The sequence below is a fragment of the Durio zibethinus genome, chromosome 26 (genome assembly GCF_047325235.1).
Source record: "Durio zibethinus cultivar Kanyao isolate XHJ-2024 chromosome 26, ASM4732523v1, whole genome shotgun sequence".
In the NCBI taxonomy this organism is placed as follows: Eukaryota; Viridiplantae; Streptophyta; class Magnoliopsida; order Malvales; family Malvaceae; genus Durio; species Durio zibethinus.
Genome location: NC_143187.1, coordinates 8,440,367 through 8,462,838, shown reverse-complemented (window position 1 = coordinate 8,462,838; position 22,472 = coordinate 8,440,367). Strand labels below are relative to the sequence as shown.

The 22,472-nt window shown below is 36.5% G+C and overlaps 3 protein-coding genes, 1 long non-coding RNA gene and 1 pseudogene across 5 annotated transcripts; 2 read left to right on the top strand and 3 right to left on the bottom strand.

Annotated features, from left to right (window-relative positions):
* Positions 1 to 170: 170 nt before the first annotated feature.
* On the top strand, positions 171 to 2,216 carry LOC149511312 (uncharacterized). The gene is made up of 2 exons (XR_016334139.1): positions 171 to 536; positions 809 to 2,216. It is a non-coding gene; the product is annotated as an uncharacterized LOC149511312 (long non-coding RNA).
* A 2,210-nt stretch (positions 2,217 to 4,426) lies between these two features.
* Positions 4,427 to 7,754, bottom strand: LOC111318686 (uncharacterized). Its single transcript, XM_089755428.1, has 4 exons — positions 7,258 to 7,754; positions 6,277 to 6,896; positions 5,581 to 6,096; positions 4,427 to 5,478 (listed from the first exon to the last, which is right to left on the bottom strand). The coding sequence occupies exons 1-4, from the start codon at positions 7,517 to 7,519 to the stop codon at positions 5,350 to 5,352; spliced, it is 1,527 nt and encodes a 508-aa protein (XP_089611554.1). The 5' UTR covers positions 7,520 to 7,754; the 3' UTR covers positions 4,427 to 5,349.
* An 872-nt stretch (positions 7,755 to 8,626) lies between these two features.
* LOC111318685 (transcription repressor OFP5-like) lies at positions 8,627 to 13,238 on the top strand. The gene has a single exon (XM_022921560.2). It carries the CDS (start codon positions 9,576 to 9,578, stop codon positions 10,926 to 10,928), a length of 1,353 nt encoding a protein of 450 aa, XP_022777295.2. The 5' UTR covers positions 8,627 to 9,575; the 3' UTR covers positions 10,929 to 13,238.
* On the bottom strand, positions 11,500 to 17,817 carry LOC111274226 (pentatricopeptide repeat-containing protein At4g18840-like; annotated as a pseudogene).
* A 146-nt stretch (positions 17,818 to 17,963) lies between these two features.
* LOC111274945 (heat stress transcription factor A-4a-like) lies at positions 17,964 to 20,513 on the bottom strand. 2 transcript variants are annotated; one of them, XM_089755280.1, is made up of 3 exons: positions 20,289 to 20,513; positions 19,290 to 20,027; positions 17,964 to 19,193 (listed from the first exon to the last, which is right to left on the bottom strand). In XM_089755280.1, exons 2-3 carry the CDS (start codon positions 19,503 to 19,505, stop codon positions 18,198 to 18,200), a joined length of 1,212 nt encoding a protein of 403 aa, XP_089611406.1. In that variant the 5' UTR covers positions 19,506 to 20,027; positions 20,289 to 20,513; the 3' UTR covers positions 17,964 to 18,197. The 2 variants fall into 2 exon arrangements, with proteins under 2 accessions (XP_089611406.1, XP_089611407.1); XM_089755281.1 differs by lacking the exon at positions 20,289 to 20,513 and adding an exon at positions 20,126 to 20,149.
* Between the last annotated feature and the right edge of the window lie 1,959 nt (positions 20,514 to 22,472).

Below are 22,472 nucleotides of genomic sequence, written 5' to 3'. Positions count from 1 at the left end.
CTCGACAGAGCTTTGTTCCAAAATCCTGTTTACTTCTTAAAATGGGTTGTCTGAGTTTCTAGATGTGGATTCTTGGACTGAAAGAGATAAAAGAGTGGCAACTAAACTTCCCAGCTCCTGCAGAAATTGGCCATTCATTCGCTGCATTGTAAGCACATGCAATGGTAAGTTTGTAACTTCTTGCTTAAGCTTTCCCTTCATGGTTACTTATTACGTCAGTTGTACTAGATTCATAATGTAATCATCTCTTTTTCTCTTCAATATTCTGACAAGGAATCCACGGGAACTTCAATTTTTATTCAGAATGAATATTGGACTATGAGTCCGAACTCAGAAAGCATCTATAAAAGCTAAAGTAGTCAAAAAGCCATGGTTTGATCAGATGTTGTATTAGCTCCAACCATAAGAATAAGGCATCTCAACTTTTATCAACTCATTTGGAATTACTTTGTGAAGATTCTGAGGAATGGCAAGAAGATATTTCAACAATGGGGGACTTTCTGGAGATTAAAGTAGTGGTTGCCTTTGCAAGTGATGTAAGATTTAGACTTAGTTTTTCTTCTTTCAAATAATTGCTTCTACTAGTTTTTCTTCTTTCAAATAATTGCTTCTACTATTATCTCTTAGTGGCAACATTTATTATGATATAAGGTGACACCAACGGCTTTGCTCTTTTATATTCTTATATGTTGCTGATACATGTCATCACTCATCGTTGTACTGATAATTGCGTGGAAAATACTTCGACTTAGAAGGGTAACCATTTACATTTCTCATTGATTCATTCATAATCTTCCTTCATTTCTAGGATCCGAAGAAGGTTAACCATAAAAGCGGAAACTAAGTTCAGGACCTCAGGTAAAGGTAATATAAGGTAGATGAAAATTTCATGCCAATAAAAGTTTTGGCAATGCTCTTGTTGAGTGGGGTATGCCTTCACTATAAGCATGGTATTCTGTTTTATTGACCAGAAGGATCCCCAAGTGGATGAGCGACTTACTTTGAAAACCATTGGGAATACTCTGTCCCTATCAAAACTTAATGTTAAAATTATGCTTGAAGTTGAGCTTATCTAAAGTGGAATCATAGCAGGTGCTGCTACTACTATGGTCAGTAATTATAGTAATCAGACATCAATGATTCTTGTTTCAGGTATTAGTTATTTCCACTGCTTTACTCTCTTTTTAACTTTCTATTGCTAGAATACCTCAGCTTCACTACTAGTGTACTAACTCAAAAATGGGAGGGTACAGGTGGGAGCAAAAAAAAAAGCCAAACAAAAAAAGGGGAAAGAGATTAGACAAAAAAAGGTTCAACTTGAACATTCTGGGTCCCAATAATTGTTGATATCAACTACCCATTATAAATATTGGAAAAAGATTGAAAATTGCCTATCCAGACAACACATGAAACAAATGAAAGTGCTACATTGTACATTTGATGAGTGTTCATCTGCCTGGAGATTCATTAATTTATATTGCTTGCAAAGTAAACATAACCACTCCAAGCCCTTATCTATTTTGGCCAGAAAAATATAGTGGCTTTAGGGGGAGGTGCGTTTCCTTTTCCTACGGAACAATATTTCTTGATGAATGTAGGGCTTTTCTCCCACATGAAAAAGAAATATTTGGGTTTTGACTTTTGATATTACAACTAGTAGTCGAGAGGAAACAATGTTTGAAGTATTACATTAATTATAAATTATACATAATTGATTTGTTCATGGTTGCATTGTTTTAGTTACTGTCATTTTTATCAGTGTGACCGCCATCTCCTCAGGGGGAGCCTCTTCTATGGCATATTCAGAATTTTCCTTTGTACCCTTTTGTTCAAATACGCCGCTTTAATCATTTGAGATGGTCAGCTCCTAGCATTCAGGAAGAAATGACAAAGATTTTGAATATTCTTTTGTTTCTAGAAACAATTCTAAATGTTTTCCATTTTACCTTCAACATCTTTAAAACAGGGAGGAGCTGCCAGGGCCTGTTTCTTCAACCCAAGGAAAGGTCTCATTAACGTATGGTAGTATTTCTTCACGGCAAAGCAAAATCTAAAATTCCGAGTTGCATGCATCGCCGTGGAACATTTACTTAATGTCGAAAGAAATTTCTGGTCCTGACGAAGCAAAGACGGAGTTACGCTTATTTAATTAGCCTGACTCAGTTTGGTGTTTTGACTTGGACCATCACAGCAGGTGCATAGTTAGGCTTTACTGCCTCAAACTCTAATACTCCTTCAAAGAAGTGCGTGGATGACATTTCACGGTACAACTGCTTCTATGACAAAGTGAAGCAAAGAAATCAAAAAGGTCAATTGTTCATTTAATAGAAAACAAGTGCTCCGTAGACTCCGACGATTCTTATTGAGAATAATTACTCGTATCTCATATCAAATTTATTTGAAATTTATTAACTATTATTTAATAAATAAATTTGACTTATAAAAAAAAAATTTAAGAAAAAAAATACTAAGTAAATTTATATATTTATAATAGATAAAATTTCATATTAGGTATAAAAAAAATGTAAAAAAATTATAAAATTTTATGGGATAGACATTTCATAAGATTACTGAAGATTTATATCTTATGAATATGTATGTTTGTATGATGTATGAGAGTGGATTAGAAAAGAATGAGATGATCCATGTAAATATAATAAATAGGTATATATATATATTTATTTGTATTAAAAGTGCGTATATAGATATCTATTTATTTAGATTGATAATATTTTATGAGATTAGAGTAGATTAAGTGGATTTTATGAGTATTAATTATAAGTGTTTGTTTTAATGTATGTTTGTAATTCTCTACAACTAGTAAATTTTATTTCTTATCCATGCACATAAGTCAGTTGGACTAAATCATGTTAAATTATTATCTTTTGTGTACTTGATTCATTATTTGATAATATTTTCGTTGACGTGAATTAGATTGAGATTTTTAGTCTAATAAGTGATATCAGAACTATAATGATCCCTAACAAGTGATATCATGGTTCGAAATATGAGAATAAACAAGCTTAGATAAGCTCAATTTAAGAAAAAAATTTAAGTTCATATTTTAAAAATGAGTTTGCATGAAATGTAAAAGCACACAAGAAAAAATGATTGTTATACTCCAATTGCAGATGAAGTTAAGTATGTATAGCATCAATACAATTGATTTGATAAAATTTGAATCAATGTGGAGATTATTAAATAATAACTCAAATCCCATAACATATTTGTTTAAGATTGGTTATATATTGCTTAATAGGTAAGTTTGACTCATTAAAGAAGAATTTGAAGAGGAAATAGATTTTTAATAAGTAAATTTGTATGCTTATAAATAAATGAAGTCTCTATAAAGTTAGGTATGAGAAAAATATGTAAGAGAGTTGTAGCGTTTTATTGGATAGACACCTCATAAGATTACTGAAGATTTACATCTTATGAGTACGTATATTTGTATGGTATATGGGAGTAAATTAGTGGAGACTAAGAGGGTCTACATAGATATAATGAATGGATACATATTGATATGTATTTGTTTATGTTAAAAAAGTATATATGAGTATATGTTTATTTAGGTTGAGAATACTCAATGAGATTAAAGGAATTAAGAGGGTTTATGGGTATTAGTTTTGAGTATTTGATTTGATGTATGTTCGTAATTCTATACAACTAGTGAATCTTATTTTTTATCTGTAGATATAGATCAGTTAGATCAAATCACATTAAATTATTATCTCTTGTGTGCTTGATTTATCTTTTGATTATATTTTTGTTGATGTGAATTAAATTAAAATTTTTAATTTAAAAAATAATATCAGAACTGTGATAATACTTAATATGTGATATCAAAAATGTGATAATTTCTAACAATTCTTCTTATATTGAATTGCTGCAATGCTTTAAGAGTTTGATGGGGTGAGAGCTTATAACTATAGGATCGATTGCATTAATAATTTACTTGTCAAGCCCATCGAGTGCTGATTTTGGATGCAAATGGAACTTTTCCAACCAGGCGGCCAATACCATTGCAAATTTGCAAATTATGGTCTAATTGTCACCACTCATCAGGTCATCATTGTGGCTTGCTAAAAGTCATGTGCTAGATGTTTTATTATTCATTTAAAGTATTACTTTTTCACTGTTGAAGACAGTAATCGCATTGATTGGTACTTAAATGGGTTTTAATTTAGTCTGAATGGAAAGTCCGAGGAAGCGTGGTTCTCAGCGGGTATGGGTAAATCAACTTTTTCCTAAATTTTGCATATTATTCTTTTGAAAATTTATTATTGGAGGCCTCAAAGCGCAATTCTTTTGAAAGCCCCAAAGCCCATGTAGTGGTCTTTTTTAACCCACCAACTATTAAGAAACAAGCCCAGGCAGCTTTGATTCTGTGTGAAATGATATGAATCACCAAGGGTTTTTCTTTAATCTTATTTTGAAATTCCTTTTTTTTTTTTTACCTGCTTAGGTGTTAGTTAAGAATTTCATTAAATAAAAAAATTACATCAACCTGAATCTCCAGTGGCACCAAATCTGTTAATCAGACCACGCCGTTTCACTCTAATCACATTCTATAGTAGCTTATGGAGAAACATGCTTGAAAGAATAAACACCTAATTGTAAAGCTAATCACTTTATGTCTTTAACTACCGACCACAATTTCATTATGTCCATCTCCACCTTTGATTTTTGTTTGTCTCTAAGTTGATTGACGGTATCAGAGTCATCAATTGCTTTGACCACATTGAGAGGAACTCCTGGATATTTGGCTCCTGATTGGTATAGCTCAATCTTCACATAAAAGGTTTTGATATTTATAGCTTTGGGATTGTTGTCATGGAGATAGTCTAGGAGATTGGACAGGTCACAGCCTGAAAATAAGCAAAGGAGGATCAGCTCATTGATGTGATGTTTGAAAAGTTGTATTATGAGGAGGGTGCATGCATGTGAAACTACTCAGGTCGGAAGCAGTGAAGATGTTAAGGGTTCCCAATTGGTGTTTCCAATGTGGTTTCACAACGTCAATGGTGATAACAGTCTTGAAAGGAGCGTTGAATGTTCCTGCTTGGTTAGATTATAGCCCCAGGAATACAAAAACAATGGCAACAATGAGAAGAGAGACGGAGTTTAAGTCCAACAACAATGGCAAGAAAAAAAAGTAGACATTCTAGTTTCTCCGGTTGGCCGAAAGGGGGAAAAAAAGAAACAAAAAATTCCCACGTAATCTTTCTACATTTTTCGACAACAAAATCATTGTAAATACACATTACAGAGAAAAAGAATCCCTTTGAGTTGAAGGCTTCAAACTTCATTGTTTGTGCTTGAAGCTAGTCTCTTCTCATTGCACCACCATCATTGCTTAGGTACAAGGATGTCAAAATCAGTAACGGTCCATTCAGCTATTTGATCAGGGTCTTTAAATATTTCAGTTCCCAAATCAACGGACATCCATTTCCTTCTAGCTGGTGGAGTACCCGGATCCTAATATTAAGCAAAATCATGTTAAGTCAACAAAAAATCGACTAGCTACTTTATCATTTTGTTTTCGAAGTTAAAGCAAACATATAGAGGGAAGAAGAAAACCTGGTAAAAATATAGCGACTGAGACAGCCTCCCAACATCAAGTACCCATGTTCTTGGATCGCCAATCCAACCTTCCCCTTGCTTAGTAGGGTATCCATATTCACCCCAAACGGGGTGAGGCAAAATCTGTAATATTTCCTGAGGTTGAGGATTGCTGTATGGATCACACAAACTATAAGGAACCTCTAGCTGCTGTGCATTCCCTGGAGCACAATACAAGTGATAGGCTGCATAAGGAAAATTGGTTGTTTCACTGCGATGCACACGTGTGCCATTGGGGAAGGTGTGGTAAGGCGGGCACATATTGAGGCTGTTTGCATTGCACCATGCACTTATGTTCGGATTTATGATCATTTCACAGTACCGGGTGACATCTGAAGTTGTATCGCCATCACATTGCTGGCCATTGTTCTTCCAGCAGCTCCCTATGTCTATTAGGTAGAACTGGCTGCTGGGACCCCCACCTTTGATTACATTTAAGGTGAACCTTACTTTAAAATTTGGTGACTCTGGAATCTGTATAGTGAGCATGGTCAGTAAATCTAATGATTATCTGAAAATGTTTCGCTAGTCAACTTGTATGATAGATAAAAAGAGTAAACAGAATGTTTTTGTAGAATGAATATACCAAATAAAAAAAAGGATGTTAATAGATAATGCTTCTGTAAGGATATAGAGAAAGAAAGAATTACTTACAATTTTGGACATCCCTCTAGTTGGATAATGGTATCCACCAGATAATCCATATGTGGCATCAGATCTCAAGTAAAGCATCAACCAAGGATACTTTATTGAAGTCTTCAAGACATGATGAAAGATCCAGCTTCCCATACCAATTTCCTTCTCCCAAGTTACGGAATAGTAAGATGCGTTCCCTAATCCTTTACTCCAATCAGCATCCAAGTCCCATGATCCATAAAATTTTCCTCTTAGAGTAGTCCAATTAGGCCCTCCCAGCGTCGTGTAGTCATGATAAATCAATGGTTGATTCATGCATCCTTCTCCAAAGCATGGGAACCCACTATCAGGACCAAATGCTCCTGTTTTATGGCCATTTTTGGGGCACTTGGCAGCAAAAGTATCCATGTTGCCACTCTTAAGCATGATCATCCAAAAATGCCATGGATTTGGGGTGTCTTGAACTTGGCATTTATAGCCTAGGTATATTTCCTTGTTTGCAGCATACAGGTTTACATCAACAAGGGCATTTGGTTGCACTCCAAGAAAAGGGTCTCCAACTCTTAGTTTGTTATCATCCTCTGTGACTCTGTGGACCAATACATAGGGCAACACGTTGCAAAGGGAGCAGTTCTTTTCTGTAAAGTATATTAATCACAAGGAACAATAATTTAATGCAAGACCTATTCCCCCACCGCTTAAAAGAAGAATCAGTTAATTGATGCCTCCTCTTTTAGGTAAGCAATTTTCTATATCTTCTGACATAATTAGAATTCAACTAGCACAGCAGCTAATTATTTTCATTTCAAAGGGATAAACACTATGCAAAAGAAATCATCAATCCAAAGCTTTTGTTGATGCCCATGTAGGCAAGACTATTTGGAAAACATAATAGAGTGCAAAAATATAATATAAAGAAATGGAAACCAATCCATTTCTGTGTATTGTGGTATATTAGTTTTCACTGAATGGCTAAATTGGAAGGATAAAATAGCTTGCCTTCTTCGGATTGAGAAGCCTTATATATGTCAAAGCAATCTGCTGCTCTGGGGCTGCCCCTGTGTGGAACCTCTTCTCCAACCTCATTGCACTGGTTCCACGCCTCTATTGCCAACCTCAAGCCATCTCTGCTCATTCCTGGATCCCCAACTGCTGATAAATACCCATCATTTTCAGCACATGCATACCTTTCCTTCCAAATAAAAGCCACCACTAGACCAAGAACGAGAAATAAACTACTTGGCTTTCTGGCTTTAGCCATTGATAGATGAAATCAAACAAACTTCAGTTCATACGCATATACATTCCCATGCTTATGCATTGTATTTATGCATGGAAGAGAATTGTTTGAAGTTGAATGAAAGTATTTAGGAAAGTGCTCTCGGTGTTATTATATTTTCTTTATGATTGCATCAAATCTACTCTTTCTCATATGCCCCTTTTCTTGTTCTTTGCGAATTTTCTGAGGTTTACTAGTCACAACTTTTACCGTTCGTTCGGTACACATTCTGTTTCATAAATTGTTGGCTTGATGCTTAAGCTTTTGTTGAAACTGATTTTCCTACCAGAAAGAAAACTTGTACCAGCAAGAAAACGACAAGTACAGACCAAATTTACTTACAAATTATATCCCAATTAATCCAACTTAATCTACGATTAAGTATACTAAAACATGTTCTTTGAGCCTGTTCTAATCTTGAATGGATGAATTATACCCTTCACATGGAAGAAATAGAATTATGATATAGCTGCTAGTAACTACTATAGCAGTGGTAACAACCTTCACCGGACCAAAATTCTGCACTTTTCTTGTGACAAAACCAAAACTAGGTACCTCAGTTTTGTGTCTGAAGAAAGACAGACCACCTACTACTAGCAGTACAACTGTACAAGCCAACAGCTGAAGCCAACCTAGTAATAGCAGCTTCATATGTTGGGTGAAACTGACGAGGGAACCCCTATCTGTTCTGCCTTTTGGAAGTCCATAGATGGGACCATGCTGTTTTTGACGCCCTAAGAAGGGAGTAGTATACAACTTTTGGCCAACCTCAACATCGAGCTTGCTTCAATAAGCCTTTCTAATTTAATTCCATAAAACACTCGCTGCATGACCCTTTTCCACGAGTCTTCGTAATAAATCACATGGGGTTGGTGTGGATAGACCGATATTAAAGAGATTGACCTAAACGATTAAGACAGTTGGTGTTCTTTTATTCACAGTAATCTTATTACCAATTAGTTCATTTGATTAGCCTCAATATTGTGGAAAACAAGGAAAATTTGAATGCATTACACTTTATCACAAGCAGTAATTGATCGATTTATAGGAGGAAATGGTTAAAGAGGACAAAGAAGGTAACAGATGCAGACCACTTGCTGCCACATTTAGAGTAAACTCTCCCTTACAACGAGTTTGATTCAGGAAATGCAAAGACAAAAGAGGGTGCAGTTGATGTAGTAAAAATATTAAATCCCTATAATTTATGTTCTTTTGTTATAAAGAAGGAAACCCAAATAGTTTCTTCCCCCATATTCTTTCTCTGTCAAATGAAACAAGAAACCCGGAGAGGAAATGAGCAGACCCATAGTTAGTCACTTAAACTTGGGCGAGAGTTCAGCCCAGCCCAGACGATTTGAATGCATTGTACAAACTTTGACCATAAAAGGGAGAAAAGCCATTTGGAAGCAAAAAAAAAAAGAAGGCTAAAAAGCTAAAGAGGCAAACAGTCCACCGCATTTTGCTTACAAAAGTGACGGAAGAAGACTAAAGAGATGAAACCCTTAAATCATCAAATACCATAACAGTATCAGATTAGTATTACATCGAAAAGGAAAAAGAAGAACCAAATCACAAAAACCCAAGAAGAAGTGCCAAATTTCCTTGTACAAAAACTTGCTTCCATTTCAAAGCCTTAGCAGCTGTTGGCATTGCAAATACTAAATCTGTAATCTGGGGTTGAAGGAACGCTTCGCTTTTGGTAGTTGTCATAAATGAACTTGGTTTGTTCCCTCAGGTGGGGGACCAAGGGGGTCCTCTGCTGAGAATAAATTTCTCTTCAAGTACAAACCATAAAGTGGAAAAAGGTTAGGTGGTCACAGGATAAAGGGCGGTCCTTTCTTTTGGGAAAAAAAAAAAATACTGGCACTAAACCCACGTTCCTATTTAAGAGCCTGACTGTTCCCAAACTACTAGAACCCTCCATTATCAACAAATTCAGTTTTCTTATCAGCTTGCCCTCTTTGCATCTCCTAAACCTTAACAAATCAAATAATTCTCGTCCCAAAAACCAGTCTTCAGGAATTTCTTATGGTGTTTAATGATGAAGTGGGGAAGAAAAAAAACTTCTCCATCCTCGTTCTCGTCCGACCTTCCTTCACTTTCTCGTATGTTCCCCACTGCATGGCTTTCCATATTCAAGCGAATGAGCATCCATTCTGAACCTAAACCTGCAAAAGAAAAGCAAAAAGAGATGAGGAATTCTATGTCAGTGAACTCATCAAAGTTTGTTGGTGGAGGAGAAAGATTCCATGGTGGCGATGGTGAGGCATTTTGGAAGCTGTCATTTGGAGAAGATAGCGCTGATGGCAAGACTAGTGAAAGTGTATCCCGGTCAGCTTGGTATGATTCAGATGATAAGCTTGATTTTGCACCCTCAAGTTTTCGGAGCTGTGGATCAAATGCTACGAGCATAAAGGAAAAAGAGGAAACTAAGGCGTTCAGCAATATGGCTTTTGGTAAAATGAAGATCAAAGAATTTCGTAGGGATACGCAGATTTTACCAGACATGAATATGTACAAAGGAGAAAAGACGATAGTACTTAAGTCACCAAGGAGCAGGATGAAAACCGAGAAAGACTTGAAGTTGAAGAAGACAAATGAAAGAGCTATGGAAGAGAAAAGGTTGAAAAGACAAAATAAATCAGGTGAAGCACAGCATAAATCAGCAAAATCAGCAGACAAGAAAACCTTGGAACTGGAACCTTTGAGAACACTTTCAATTATTGAAAGGGAAAATCTGAAGTTGGCAGGTGATTATCAGAGAAAGCATCAACATCCATCTACCATTAATCTAAGAACCTCTAATTTAACAGCAATTAAAGACGGCTCTGCATTTCCAGCTCAGAAATTAGCGGAAACTGATGTATTTTCTCCAGAAGAGTTTAGTTCAGAGGGGGAAAAGTGGAAAGTAAAGAAAAATGAAAAGATGAAAGTGAAGAGTGAGAAACAGAGGAAATCTCTTTACATGAGCAGAGAATTACCGAGGAGGAGAATGAAGCAAAACAACAAGGTCCGGGCTTTTTCTCCAAGAACAGCTTCCAGAGTTGAAATCTGCAAAATAAAAGCTCTGGAAGACATGAAGAAGGCCAAATTGAAGATGAAGGCAGCAGAACAGACGGCAATTAGCCGAAGAACTGGATTAGAGAACTTTGCCATGGTGAAATGCTCATTTGATCCAGAGAGGGATTTTAGAGATTCAATGATCGAGATGATCAGGGAGAACGGGATCAGTCAACCAGAAGAACGAGAAGAACTCTTGGCTTGTTATCTGACACTAAATTCTGATGCATACCATGATCTAATTATCAAAGTATTTCAGCAGGTATGGCTTGACCTGGATCAGGCCTGTTCTGACACAGTCCTACAGAAAGAACAATGTTTCTTTGATTAATAACTTTCTATGTGATGATGACCAAAATTGTGAATGATTTTCTAGTTTCTACAGTTACACTTGCACTTATGCTTCTAATTTGCATCAAATTACAATTTTAGCTTTAAATCCATAGTTTAAGAGTCTGGCTAGAAGTGACTTGACATCAAGCATGCAAATGCAAGAAGATATTCACCTTTACTTACACACTTATGCCCATATCTCCATTATAAGCAAAGTCCCTAGACATTTTCTCGTACTGTCTCATGCTTTCCTACTGCACCTTCATTCTGCACCATCATTTTGCTGTTGGCTATTGTTAGCACTTAGCAGCAATCCAGAACAGGGCACTTCTTTCCAACTTTCCAGCATAATGGATTCTGATTTTTCATAATTCGGTAATTTCTCTTCAGTAGTCTCAACATTCATTTCACAACTACTAGTGTATGGTGCATGCTACAGAATTACTGCCACGTTACTTCCATAAGCCTAGATTCAATTTGTGTCTGGTGCCATATCTTGGGATAGCATTGCTAGTTCTCTGAAGCAAATTAGACTGCAAACTTTTACCAATGTTAGATTTGTTCAAGAATCATTCTTCGCCAGCTAAGAACTAAAGAACAACTCCATCTACTTCAATCATGCTACACCCAGGCTCCTTGTTTATTTTTTAGGCCTTTATCTTTCACCTCACATTCATAACATCATCCTATCTTTGCAATGATGCATATGTATTTGACAACTGAACATAACCAGCACCATTACTTGGTCTAACTCTAAGAGCTTGATAGCAACGTGCTCTGCCATTTCCACATTACCATGGTTTTTACAACCACTCAACGAAGACTCCCAAAGCACAGGAGCGTCTTTCAGTGGCCTTGTTTTCACAAGGTCCAAAGCCTACTCTAATAATCCCACCCAATCCAGGAGATCCACCATGCAGCCATGGTGCTCAATAGTTGCTTGAATTCCATAATCGTCAACCATGAGTTGAAACATATGACGTCCCTCATTTAACAAGCCTGCACAACTGCAAGCAGAGAGAACACCAACTGAAGTCACCTCTGTTAGGAAAATGAGGTCCAGTCCCATGTAAGTGGTTTTGGACCAAGTAAAGGCCATGGGTCTTGATCTTTTATTTTACACAGAGCTCTAGCTACTTAATAAAAAAGAGGTGGGGTTATTTTAGGTGTGTGTCGAAAACCAAGCAGAGAAAGAAGAAAAGCCAGGAAAAGCAGAGAAAGAAAAAAAAGAAGGGAGAGTTAGTTGAACGGAAGTCGATCCGTGGTCCGATTGAGTTAGAACCTTGTCAGGAGGTTTATGATTCAGAGTTCTACATTCTGAATGGTAAAGATCGGGTTTGAAGCTCTCTAAGAACAAATCCAGGGTGTATTTGTTGAGTAACTTATTTGGTGAGATTTCTCCAATTGTTTCTCTAGTTGTTGATTAGCTCTAGTTTTAGCTAGAGAAGAACTTTGTATAACTATTATTTGATAGTGAAGATTTTTCTGGTGGCTCGTGGTTTTTTCCCTCTACATTGAAGGGTTTTCCACGTAAATCTTGGTGTGTTTTATTTTTCCTGCGTATTTGATTATTGATTGTTGTCTATTGCTTCTGTGTTGTTGTGATTATTGTTTCAGGCGCAACAAGTGGTATCAGAGCGAGGGTTATTTTGAGACATCGATACAGAAGCAAACCAGGATAGAAGTAAATTCTGTTTGAGATCATGAAGGGTGATACAGGTTCCATGATAAAATTGACAGCATCGAATTATTCAATTTGGAAGCCTATGATGGAGGATCATCTATACTGCAAAGATTTGTATGAGCCAGTATTGGATGATTCGGCTAAACCAGCAGATATGAAAGATGAAAGCTGGAAGAAGCTAGGTAAAAAGACGCTGGCTACAATCAGAAAATGGGTTGATATCAGCGTGTTTCATCATGTAGCGCAGGAGTCAGATGCTCACATTGTTTGAGAAAAATTGGCAGCATTGTATGAGAGAAAAACATGTATGAATAAAGTTATGCTTGTTAAAAAGATTGTAACTTTACAGTACAGGGATGGACGATCTGTTACAGAGCACTTGAGTGATTTTCAAGATATATTTAATCGGATGACTGCTATGGAGCTTAAGATGGATGATGAAATGAAGGCGTTATTTTTTTTGGGTTCATTGCCAGACAGCTGGAATACTCTAGTTGTGACTATTCTTAATTCAGCTCTTGATTATAAGGTGACATTGGAGATGGTAAAGGACAGTATGTTTAATGAAGAAACAAGACGAAAAGATGTAGACCCTGAGAATCAAGCTCTAGTCACAGAGAACAGGGGTAGAAACATCGACAGAGGTTAGGACTCAAAAGGTCGTGATAAGTCTAAACATAGATCCAAGTCTAGAGGTAAAGTGAAGTGTTTCTATTGTGGTAAGGCGGGTCATATAAAACGAAATTGTAGAATCTTAAAGCAAGAGCGAAAAGATGAGAAAGGTAAGAGTTCGGATGATGACAATGTTGCAGCAGTGAATTCAGATAGTGATTCAGTTACTTTAATTTGTACACATGGTGATTGTAATCATGTTAGTGATCCCGACATTGAGTGGATAGTTGACACATGAGCGGTATATCATTGTGTTCCTAAGAGAGAGTTGTTTACAACTTACAAAGTAAGAGACTTTGGTTGTACCAAGATGAAAAATAAGAGTGTGTCATAGATTGTTGGGATTAGTGATATTATTGTACAAACTAGTACAGGCTGCATGTTGACTTTGGGGGATGTCAGACACATTCCAGATATGAGAATGAACTTGCTTGCTATTAATATCCTTCATAAAGAGAGATATGAAAATCGATAAAAGAATGGACAATGGAAGCTTCTCAAAGGATCTATGATAGTTGCAAGGGAAAAACTATGCTGCACAATATATAAGACATGGATGCAATTGAACGGTAACCAGGTAAATACCGTTGAAAATGATGCTTCAGCAAACTTGTGGCACAGAAGGCTGGCACACATGAGTGAAAAAGGGTTACAGGTTTTGGCAAGGCACTCTCTCATTCCCTTGACCAAAGGTATGTCTCTCGATTCATGTGATTATTATTTGTTTGGTAAGCATCATAGAGTTTCTTTTCGTAAAAGTTCTCAGAAAAAAGAAAATAGATTGGAATTAATTTATTCTGATGTATGTGGTCCCATTGAGGTTAAGTCATTAGGTGGTAGTAGATATTTTGTTACTTTTATTGATGATACTTCACGTAAAACTTGGGTGTATATGTTGAAATACAAAAGTCAAGTACTGCAGTATTTTTAAAAATTTCATGCCATGGTTGAAAGGATGACAGGGTTACCTTTGAAGTGTATTCGAACTGATAATGATGGGGAATACACATCTAAAGGCTTTGAAGAGTATTGTTCACAGCATGAGATCAGGCATGAGAGGACAGAACCTGGAACACCGTAGCATAATGGTATAACTGAAAGAATGAATCGCACCATTATGAAAAAAGTTAGATGTATGTTCAGAATAGCAAAATTACCAAAGCCATTCTGGGGTGAAGCAGTCAACACAGCTTATTATTTACTTAACAGATCACCATCAGTTCCTTTAAGCTTTGACATTCCAGAAAGAGTGTGAACAGGGAAAGATACTTCATACTCTCACTTGAAAGTTTTTGGGTGTAAAGCATTCATGCATGTGTCAAAAGAGCAGAGATCAAAGCTTGACAGTAAAGCTACACAGTGTGTGTTTGTAGGATATGGTGATGAGGAATTTGGCTACAGGGTATGGGATCCAGTAAAGAGAAAGACAGTCAAAAGCAGGGATGTGATCTTTCATGAAAAAAAAACTATAGCAGACTTTGAAAAAAATGAGAAGACTACACAGGTTACTGTTGAGTGTGATGTTTCAACACCGACAGAGATTTCACAGGAAAGAGCCACAGATGGTGAAAATGAGCAAGAAACAAAACTTGGGGATATGAATGAGCCAGCTACAGTTGGTGATGAGCCAGATGTTATTAGTTTTGAGCAGGGAGAGCAATCCTCTCTACCTAAGAGTGTTGTGCAGGGGGAGCTACCTTCGACATCAAGTGATGTAGAGTCTCAGCCTAAGAGATCTACTAAAGAGCGCAGGCCATCTACCAGGTATCCAAGTTCAGATTTTATTTTAGTTACCAGTGAAGGGGAGTCAGAAAGCTTTCAAGATGTGCAGGCTACTTCGGATAGAGAGCACTGGTTAAAAGCAATGAAAGAAGAGATGGAGTCATTGCGAAAAAATGGTACTTATGATCTTGTTAAACTTCTCAGAAAAAAGCTTGAGCTTTGCAGTAACTTGGCCCAAATGAGTTCCCTGGCCAAGGTAAGTTCCAAATGAAACTGCTATGGTGATGAATCTCCTCCTAATGGGACCGGAAGGGGAGATTGTTAGGAAAATGGGGTCCAGTCCCATGTAAGTGATTTTGGACCAAGTAAAGGCCATGAGCCTTGATCTTTTATTTTACACAGAGCCCTAGCTACTTAATAAAAAAATGTGGGGTTATTTTAGGTGTGTGTCGAAAACCAAGCAGAGAAAAAAGAAAAACCAGAAAAAATAGAGAAAAAAAAGGAGAAGGGAGAGTTGGTTGAACGGAAGTCAATCCGTGGTCCGATTGAGTTAGAACCTTGTCAGGAGGTTTATGATTCAGAGTTCTACATTCTGAACGGTAAAGATCGGGTTTGAAGCTCTCTAGGAACAAATCCAAGGTGTATTTGTTGAGTTACTTATTTGGTGAGATTTCTCCAATTGTTTCTCTAGTTGTTGATTAGCTCTAGTTTTAGTTAGAGAAGAACTTTGTATAACTATTATTTGATAGTGAAGATTTTTTTGGTGGCCCGTGGTTTTTTCCCTCTACACTGAAGGGTTTTTCACGTAAATTTTAGTGTGTTTTACTTTTCCTACGTGTTTGATTATTGATTGTTGTCTATTATTTCTATATTGTTGTGATTATTGCTTCAGGCGCAACAACCTCATTGTGTTCTAAACCTTTCACAAGCATCTCCGAGAAGATCACGAATGCATTTTCTCCAAAGCCATGCATCCCTAAACAACAATTATGGAATTCCATGTACTAATATCCTTCCTTGAATCATGTCTAAACACATTCGGGGCCTCATCGATGTTCCCACATTTTGAGTACATGTCAACAAGAGTTGTACCTACAAAACCGTTGATACCTATTCCATTCTATCAATATAAGCATGAATCCTTTCACCTTGCCATGCTGCTCCAAGATGAGCACGCAGACCAATGTGCAATTATCCGGCCTCACTTCCTCATGCTGCATAGCTTCAAAAAGCACCAAAACTTAAACCAAAACAGCCTGTATGAGAATAACCGGAAACCATAGCATTCCAAGACACCACACCTTTATAGGCATTCCATCAAAGAAACTTCTAGCTTCTTCGAGTAACCCGGTACTTAAATATGCTGAAATCATAAAATTCCATGACCCCACAGTCCTTTCCTCAATTTCATCCAAAAAAAAAAAAACTACTAGTCGATCTTATAGATCCAGTTTAAATATAAGCACTCAAAGCATTCCTTTTAGGAATTCTTTGCAAGCCCAAACTAACCACTTTCCCCATACAAATGAATCAAAGTATTTGCCACAAAAACATCAAACCCAATACCCTTTTCAACAGCAGACCATGAATCTGCCTCTCTTCTTAAAGCCGGACAAACCCAGCACAAGCCTTCAAAACAAAAGTGAAACTATGCTTATCAGGAAAAACAGGGCCTTCAAGCATTTGGAGGAGAAAGAATGCGTTTTGAGGGGTATGGCTATTGGCATAAGCTATGATAAGGAAGTGTAAGAGAAAGAATATGGGTTACTAATGTGAGTGAAAACGGAGTGAGCATAAGTGATAAAAGAGGGTGATGGGGTCAGGATTTGTAACAGCAAAAGAAATGAGTTTGTTTGAAGCGAAGGTTGTGTTGTACAAAGACCAGTCTTGACAAGGTGAGCATGGACTTGGTGGATTTCAGAAATGGAAGTTGCCATTTGTGTGAAGGAAAGAATTGGTGGCTGAGATAAGGTTCCACTCATTGTCGTAAAAGTCAGCTATTTTTCTGTTTCTGCAAGGAGAGAAAAGGGCTTCAAAGATTTTAATATTTTCTTTTAAGAGTGAATGTAAAACTGTAAACAGAAAAGAAGATATTTTTACAAAAAATTTAAAAAGAAAAGAAGAGTTTTACTTTTAATTCATTGGTTGAATTATAGTAAATAAAATGATTTTTGTAGTCTTCTTTTTTCTTCTCATTTTATTTGCATACTTAAATCTAAACAAGAAATATTGATTCCGTTAATGTGCTATTCATCTAAAACATGTTTTCCAGTTGCATCATTGCATCAAACTCCAAAACCACAAACCAGCCACGTTGCGTTTGTAGCACAAAAAACACCAAAACCCAGAAACCATCCCAAACGCGTCCGTCTCCAATTACAAACGTTGAGCGAAACAGAAACCGAGCCAGGGCAGCAACAAATATACTTTACTCCCATCTTCATCTTTACAATTGCCTTAACACAAACAGAAAATGCTGACAGCTTATGTGTGGCGCATGATATCGATGATATTTAGTTGCAAAACAGATTTATCGCTATCCAAACAATAAACATACACCATACAATACATCCAGTATTATGTTGAGAACCAAAAGGGTTACTTTCTAATACCAACAATTATTATTGTAAATCTAAATAGCCTGTTGGAGGAAGCGGACACCTTCCTATTACCTAAAGAAGCCAAAGTGCCATTCAATAGCCTGACATAGATGTAATAGGATAAGCTAAACCATGTACTTGAAAGTTCAAGCCTTCAAGTGGGCGCAGGAAAAAAGCCAAACATGAACGATGATCATATTGTAATCACCATTAGTACACATTTCAAGAATGTTGAACATGCATGCAAATTGCAATCTAAAACAGACACTCCTTTATGCAGGCAGCCATAAAATAAAGATGGTAACATGCTGACCTTATAAATACGCTAAAATTGGCATTATTCCTCAAAAATATGTGAAGCATAAGTGAAGTATATTGAAGCAGTAAAAAAGAGGCCATGTGAATCACTATAGATATATAGCACCTAAAAACAAATGAACAAGGGTGGTGAACATTAGATCATGACATGCTCCAGAAGATGAACTCAAACATAAGTATCTACTTGTTTCCACATCAAACCAACCACACCTAGATTTAGTACGTCAGAAATATTGAGGCATCAAAAGCCGTAAAAAATAATCAACTAATATCAAGTTCTCTCCGCAGGAGTAAGATGCCCCATCTGTTCTGCAAGGTAATTTACATTCTTCATACTCCACCAAAATCTGCCATGATCACTAGGTTTGCTTTCATTCTTTCTGGCATCAGAATCTTTTCTTTCTGACTGAACTTCCTGAGTATCAGTTGAACCAGGATTTTCAGTCAAAAATTGCTCCCAGAATACATCATTAACCCCAGCTGCTTCAGGTGCAGTGTTCACTGCAGCTTGTTCCTTTGCTATAACTGGCTCAGAAGCAACAATGGCGACGGGCTCAGAGTTCATGTCAATCCCAGGGGAATTAGGTCGAGCATTAACATAAAGTTGTATGCAAGATATTGCTGGGCTTTCTGCACAACTTGTTGATTCATCCAATTCTAGGTTTGAATTAAGTTGAATGTTAGTTTGACCAAAATCGTGTGCCACATTCTCCCAAAACACCATGGATGACTCTAATTTATCAAATGGCTCCATGTTGGACAATGATGAGCTATCTGCATTTTCTCTAGCAATTAGAGAATTGCCTGTCTGATTATCTTCAATCCCAGCTTTATCATATAAGTAAGCAATTCTAGGCAACCTTCTCTTTCTGTCATTAACCTCCAATTGTGGTGTCAGATCTATGGCAAGTCCTGGTTTCTGCAAGACTCGAGCCACAGAAGACACCATTATTTGCTGCCGCTGCTCCATATTATGGAAACGTTCCCTCAAAACCCGCATTTGCATCTCAAATCCTTGCCGTTCCTGTTCATGCCTCTTTAACTCTAAAACAAGCGATTCTATTTCATTCTTACGTCTCTCAATCTCATCACTTAAATTCTGCCTCTCTGATTCTGTTAAAGCAGAAGCTCCTTGACCTAGGAGATTCTGAATGGAATGACTATGAACTGGTTTGCGTCTGTGTATGTTTTTCAAAAGATGAGGCTGACCACTTAAAAAATCCTCATTTGCAAATTCCCACCGTTCAGGATCAATTTTCCTGAAACCCTGCCCAAATATGAAAATAATTCAATTCAAGCCACAATAAGAAACAAAAAAGTAATTAATTTATAAATGTGGAGAGACCAAAATCAAGTGGCTCACATATGTATTAAGCTGTCTGATAAAGCTAGAAAAGTTATTGTGCTTGAAGAATCTTGGAAGTAAATCTCTTGCAAACTCTGGCGGATTCCATACAATGAAACTTTTATTACTTGCAGTCCATGACACAATAGAATCCGTGGAAGCGTCATCCACCATCTCATATGTCTTTGTAAGGAATGGAGGGAGTGAACTTGAGCTTCCCTGGGCATCATCCATACCAAAATTTCCAGTGTACGTAATCCCCAAACTCCTAAAGTCAGTTCCCAGCAGTCAAATATCAACCAACTGCAATAATTTACTCATAAATCGATCTCTCAGATGTTGGATCTAACCAGTCAAAAATTTCCCTGGGCATCATCCATACCAAAATTTCAGTGTATATAATCTCCAACCTCCTAAAGTCAGTTCCCAGCCGTCAAATATCAACCAACTGCAATAATTTACTCATAAATCGAACTCTCAGATGCAATAATTTATTCTTCTGCAATACCCAGTCAAAGATTTCAGGTATGTCGATCTAACCAGCTAAAAATCCCTAAAAACCCAATTCAAATCACTCAACTCTCTTCCAAAATTTAATGAAAGCAAAACCCTTTCGTCCTCCAATCACAAACTATATATTATCGTTCAAGTTTTTCCGGCTTCAAATTAAAAAAAGAAACATCACCGATATCCAGAGAATTGAGAAGTCAAAACCCACCAAGGTCTCGAACATGCAATAGCTATTATACAAAAGTCCTGTATGCAAACCAAAGCTAAAATTAAAACTAAAGTTAAATTAAAAAACGAACAGAAAAGAAACTGTTTGATTCTGTTATTAGTTTGAAACTGTCAACCATTTGAAAAGCCGTTGATCAGTTCTCCAAGAACCACAACTGCAATTTTTTTCCTCATTTTCGAACAAAAGAGGAAAGAAAAAGTAACAACTTGAAGCAAAAGCAACAAGAAATAATTAAAAATTAATGAATGGTTCACGAGCGTTAGTTGATTTGTTATTACCTGAGACAGTACATAAGAAAAAGGCGAAGTTGCAGAGAAGATGATGAAATATGACCCGGAATTCGAAAACTCGCAAACAAATAAACAAAAACGAATCGTTTAGAAATTTGAGGGGTTTTTATTTTCTCTTTTCTGCTTCGAGAATATTTGGGGATTCTCGTTCTTTGAATCGCGAAAGAGTAAGAAAGGTCAGAGATTTTCCACGATATTGTACTAATTTTCTTTGTCTTTTTTTTAAAGAAAATTTGTAATTAAGTGTAGGAGCAATTGAGTGTCATTATCGTTGAAATTTCAAAAATGGGGACATTGACGTGGAGGAACATGATTGGTGGATGATTTTCTAATTCATTCTTTTAAATATATATAATAAATAGAGAGAGGGGATTAAAGGAAAGACCCGTAAATATATGGATGTTAGCGTATCTTAATGTAGGGGTGACGTGTGTGCTTTGGTGAGAAAATCTCTAGAAATTTAAGGGATTTGTGTATTTACACGTGTCAAGCTAAAAATGGTTAGAACTTTAAATACTAGAATAGAAAATGATGTAATGAAAAAAATAATTGGGCAAAGTTTGATTTTTTGTTACGTTTCGGCCCTTCTCTCTTTTTTTTTTTTTTTCTCGGAGTTTCCAAAAATACGGAACTAACTCAAATATAGATAAACAATTCAAAAAAAATTAAACGTCCATGTCTATACTTGCAAGGTTGAATTTTAGAATTTCATATAAAGTGTTATGAGCTTCTAAAAATTTTGAGTTGAAGTTTGGTGATGTGCTTTCCATTGCAATGGCAAATGGCAGTGACATTTGGCCCATGTCTATCCGTGATTGGATGTTAATACTTGGGGCCGAGGCTTTTGTGGACAAATGATGCCACAAACAGAATATAACCCTTGTTTGACTTTTGGCTGGTGAGTCGATGTTTTTATGGATATTTTGAATGAGTGATAAGGTTAATTTTTAAAAAATTAAAAATTAATTATTATAATAAAATTAAAATTAAAAATAAGATATATATTTTAATAATAAAATAAATTATTAGTAAAAAAATAATCATTATAAATAATTAAAAATTAAAAAAAAAAAGAAATCAAAGGTAAAAGGGGAAAGAGATGCTCCGATGAAAACAATATTTTCTTATTGAGTTTAAAGCTCCAATTGCGAAGTACGGCGCCATTCTTTTGTTATCTAAATGGTATATCAGTGAGGTTGCTTCCTCTAATCACATCACAGCGACGTGAAACGGAGATCCACATGGACCCTTAATCATTGCGGTGGGTGGCCCCCCCAACTTGGGAAATGTAATTTGGGCCTTTTTAAAGTCAACGACAGCTATTTGAAGAGTGAAGCCCGTTAAACTTCTTGGGTTAATCGCTGAACCCCTTTCGTTGGCCCAAACTTTGGCTTAAGTAGAATGCCTTTTTGTTTTTTTTATTTAAGAAAAATATTCAACTGCTTTTTCATCTTCTAAATGATGGAGAATTCGAGATAAGATAAATATAAAATTCGAAACTATCTTATTTTCTATTTTAATTCTTTATGGCCACTACAAAAGCAAAATGAGAAGTGAAAAGACAAGGTACCAAACGAGGGGGCTCCGAGGCAGAACCTCCCTGTTGCTGGGGATGAAATGCAAAAAATGTCCATTGTCTCGTGGGTGGCGGGCATATCGGGCATCACGTGACCCCACCAGTTTAACGGATATGATTTAGAGCAGACGGGCTTAGACGGACCCCACCACATTTCAACCACCACCGCAAAAAAAGTGTTTAATCCCATCCCTCCCGTAATTGGTGCCTTGCTAAATGGGAAGAAAAAAGCCACCAAAACACAAAAAAGGCAATATAGAATTACGGCTACAGTAGGCTTAATTAAAGCAATGGGGGTGGCGGACTCAACGGGGTCAATTCAAATCCATTTAGTATGTCCTCTTGGAGTCCGCGGCGCACGTGCGGAGGTACCGGACCCACATCTTATCCTAAGTGCTTCTAAATTTCTTTTAATTTGATTTTGATGATTAAGGGAAATTTTTAATGACGATTTAACCCATTAGTGCTCCATTAGTAGAATAGTAATATAATATTTTATAATTATCAGATCAAGATTTAATTTTAATAATTTTAAATATAAAAATAAATTTTATTTTTATGTATCTTTAATTATCATTTATAATTGTAAAATATAC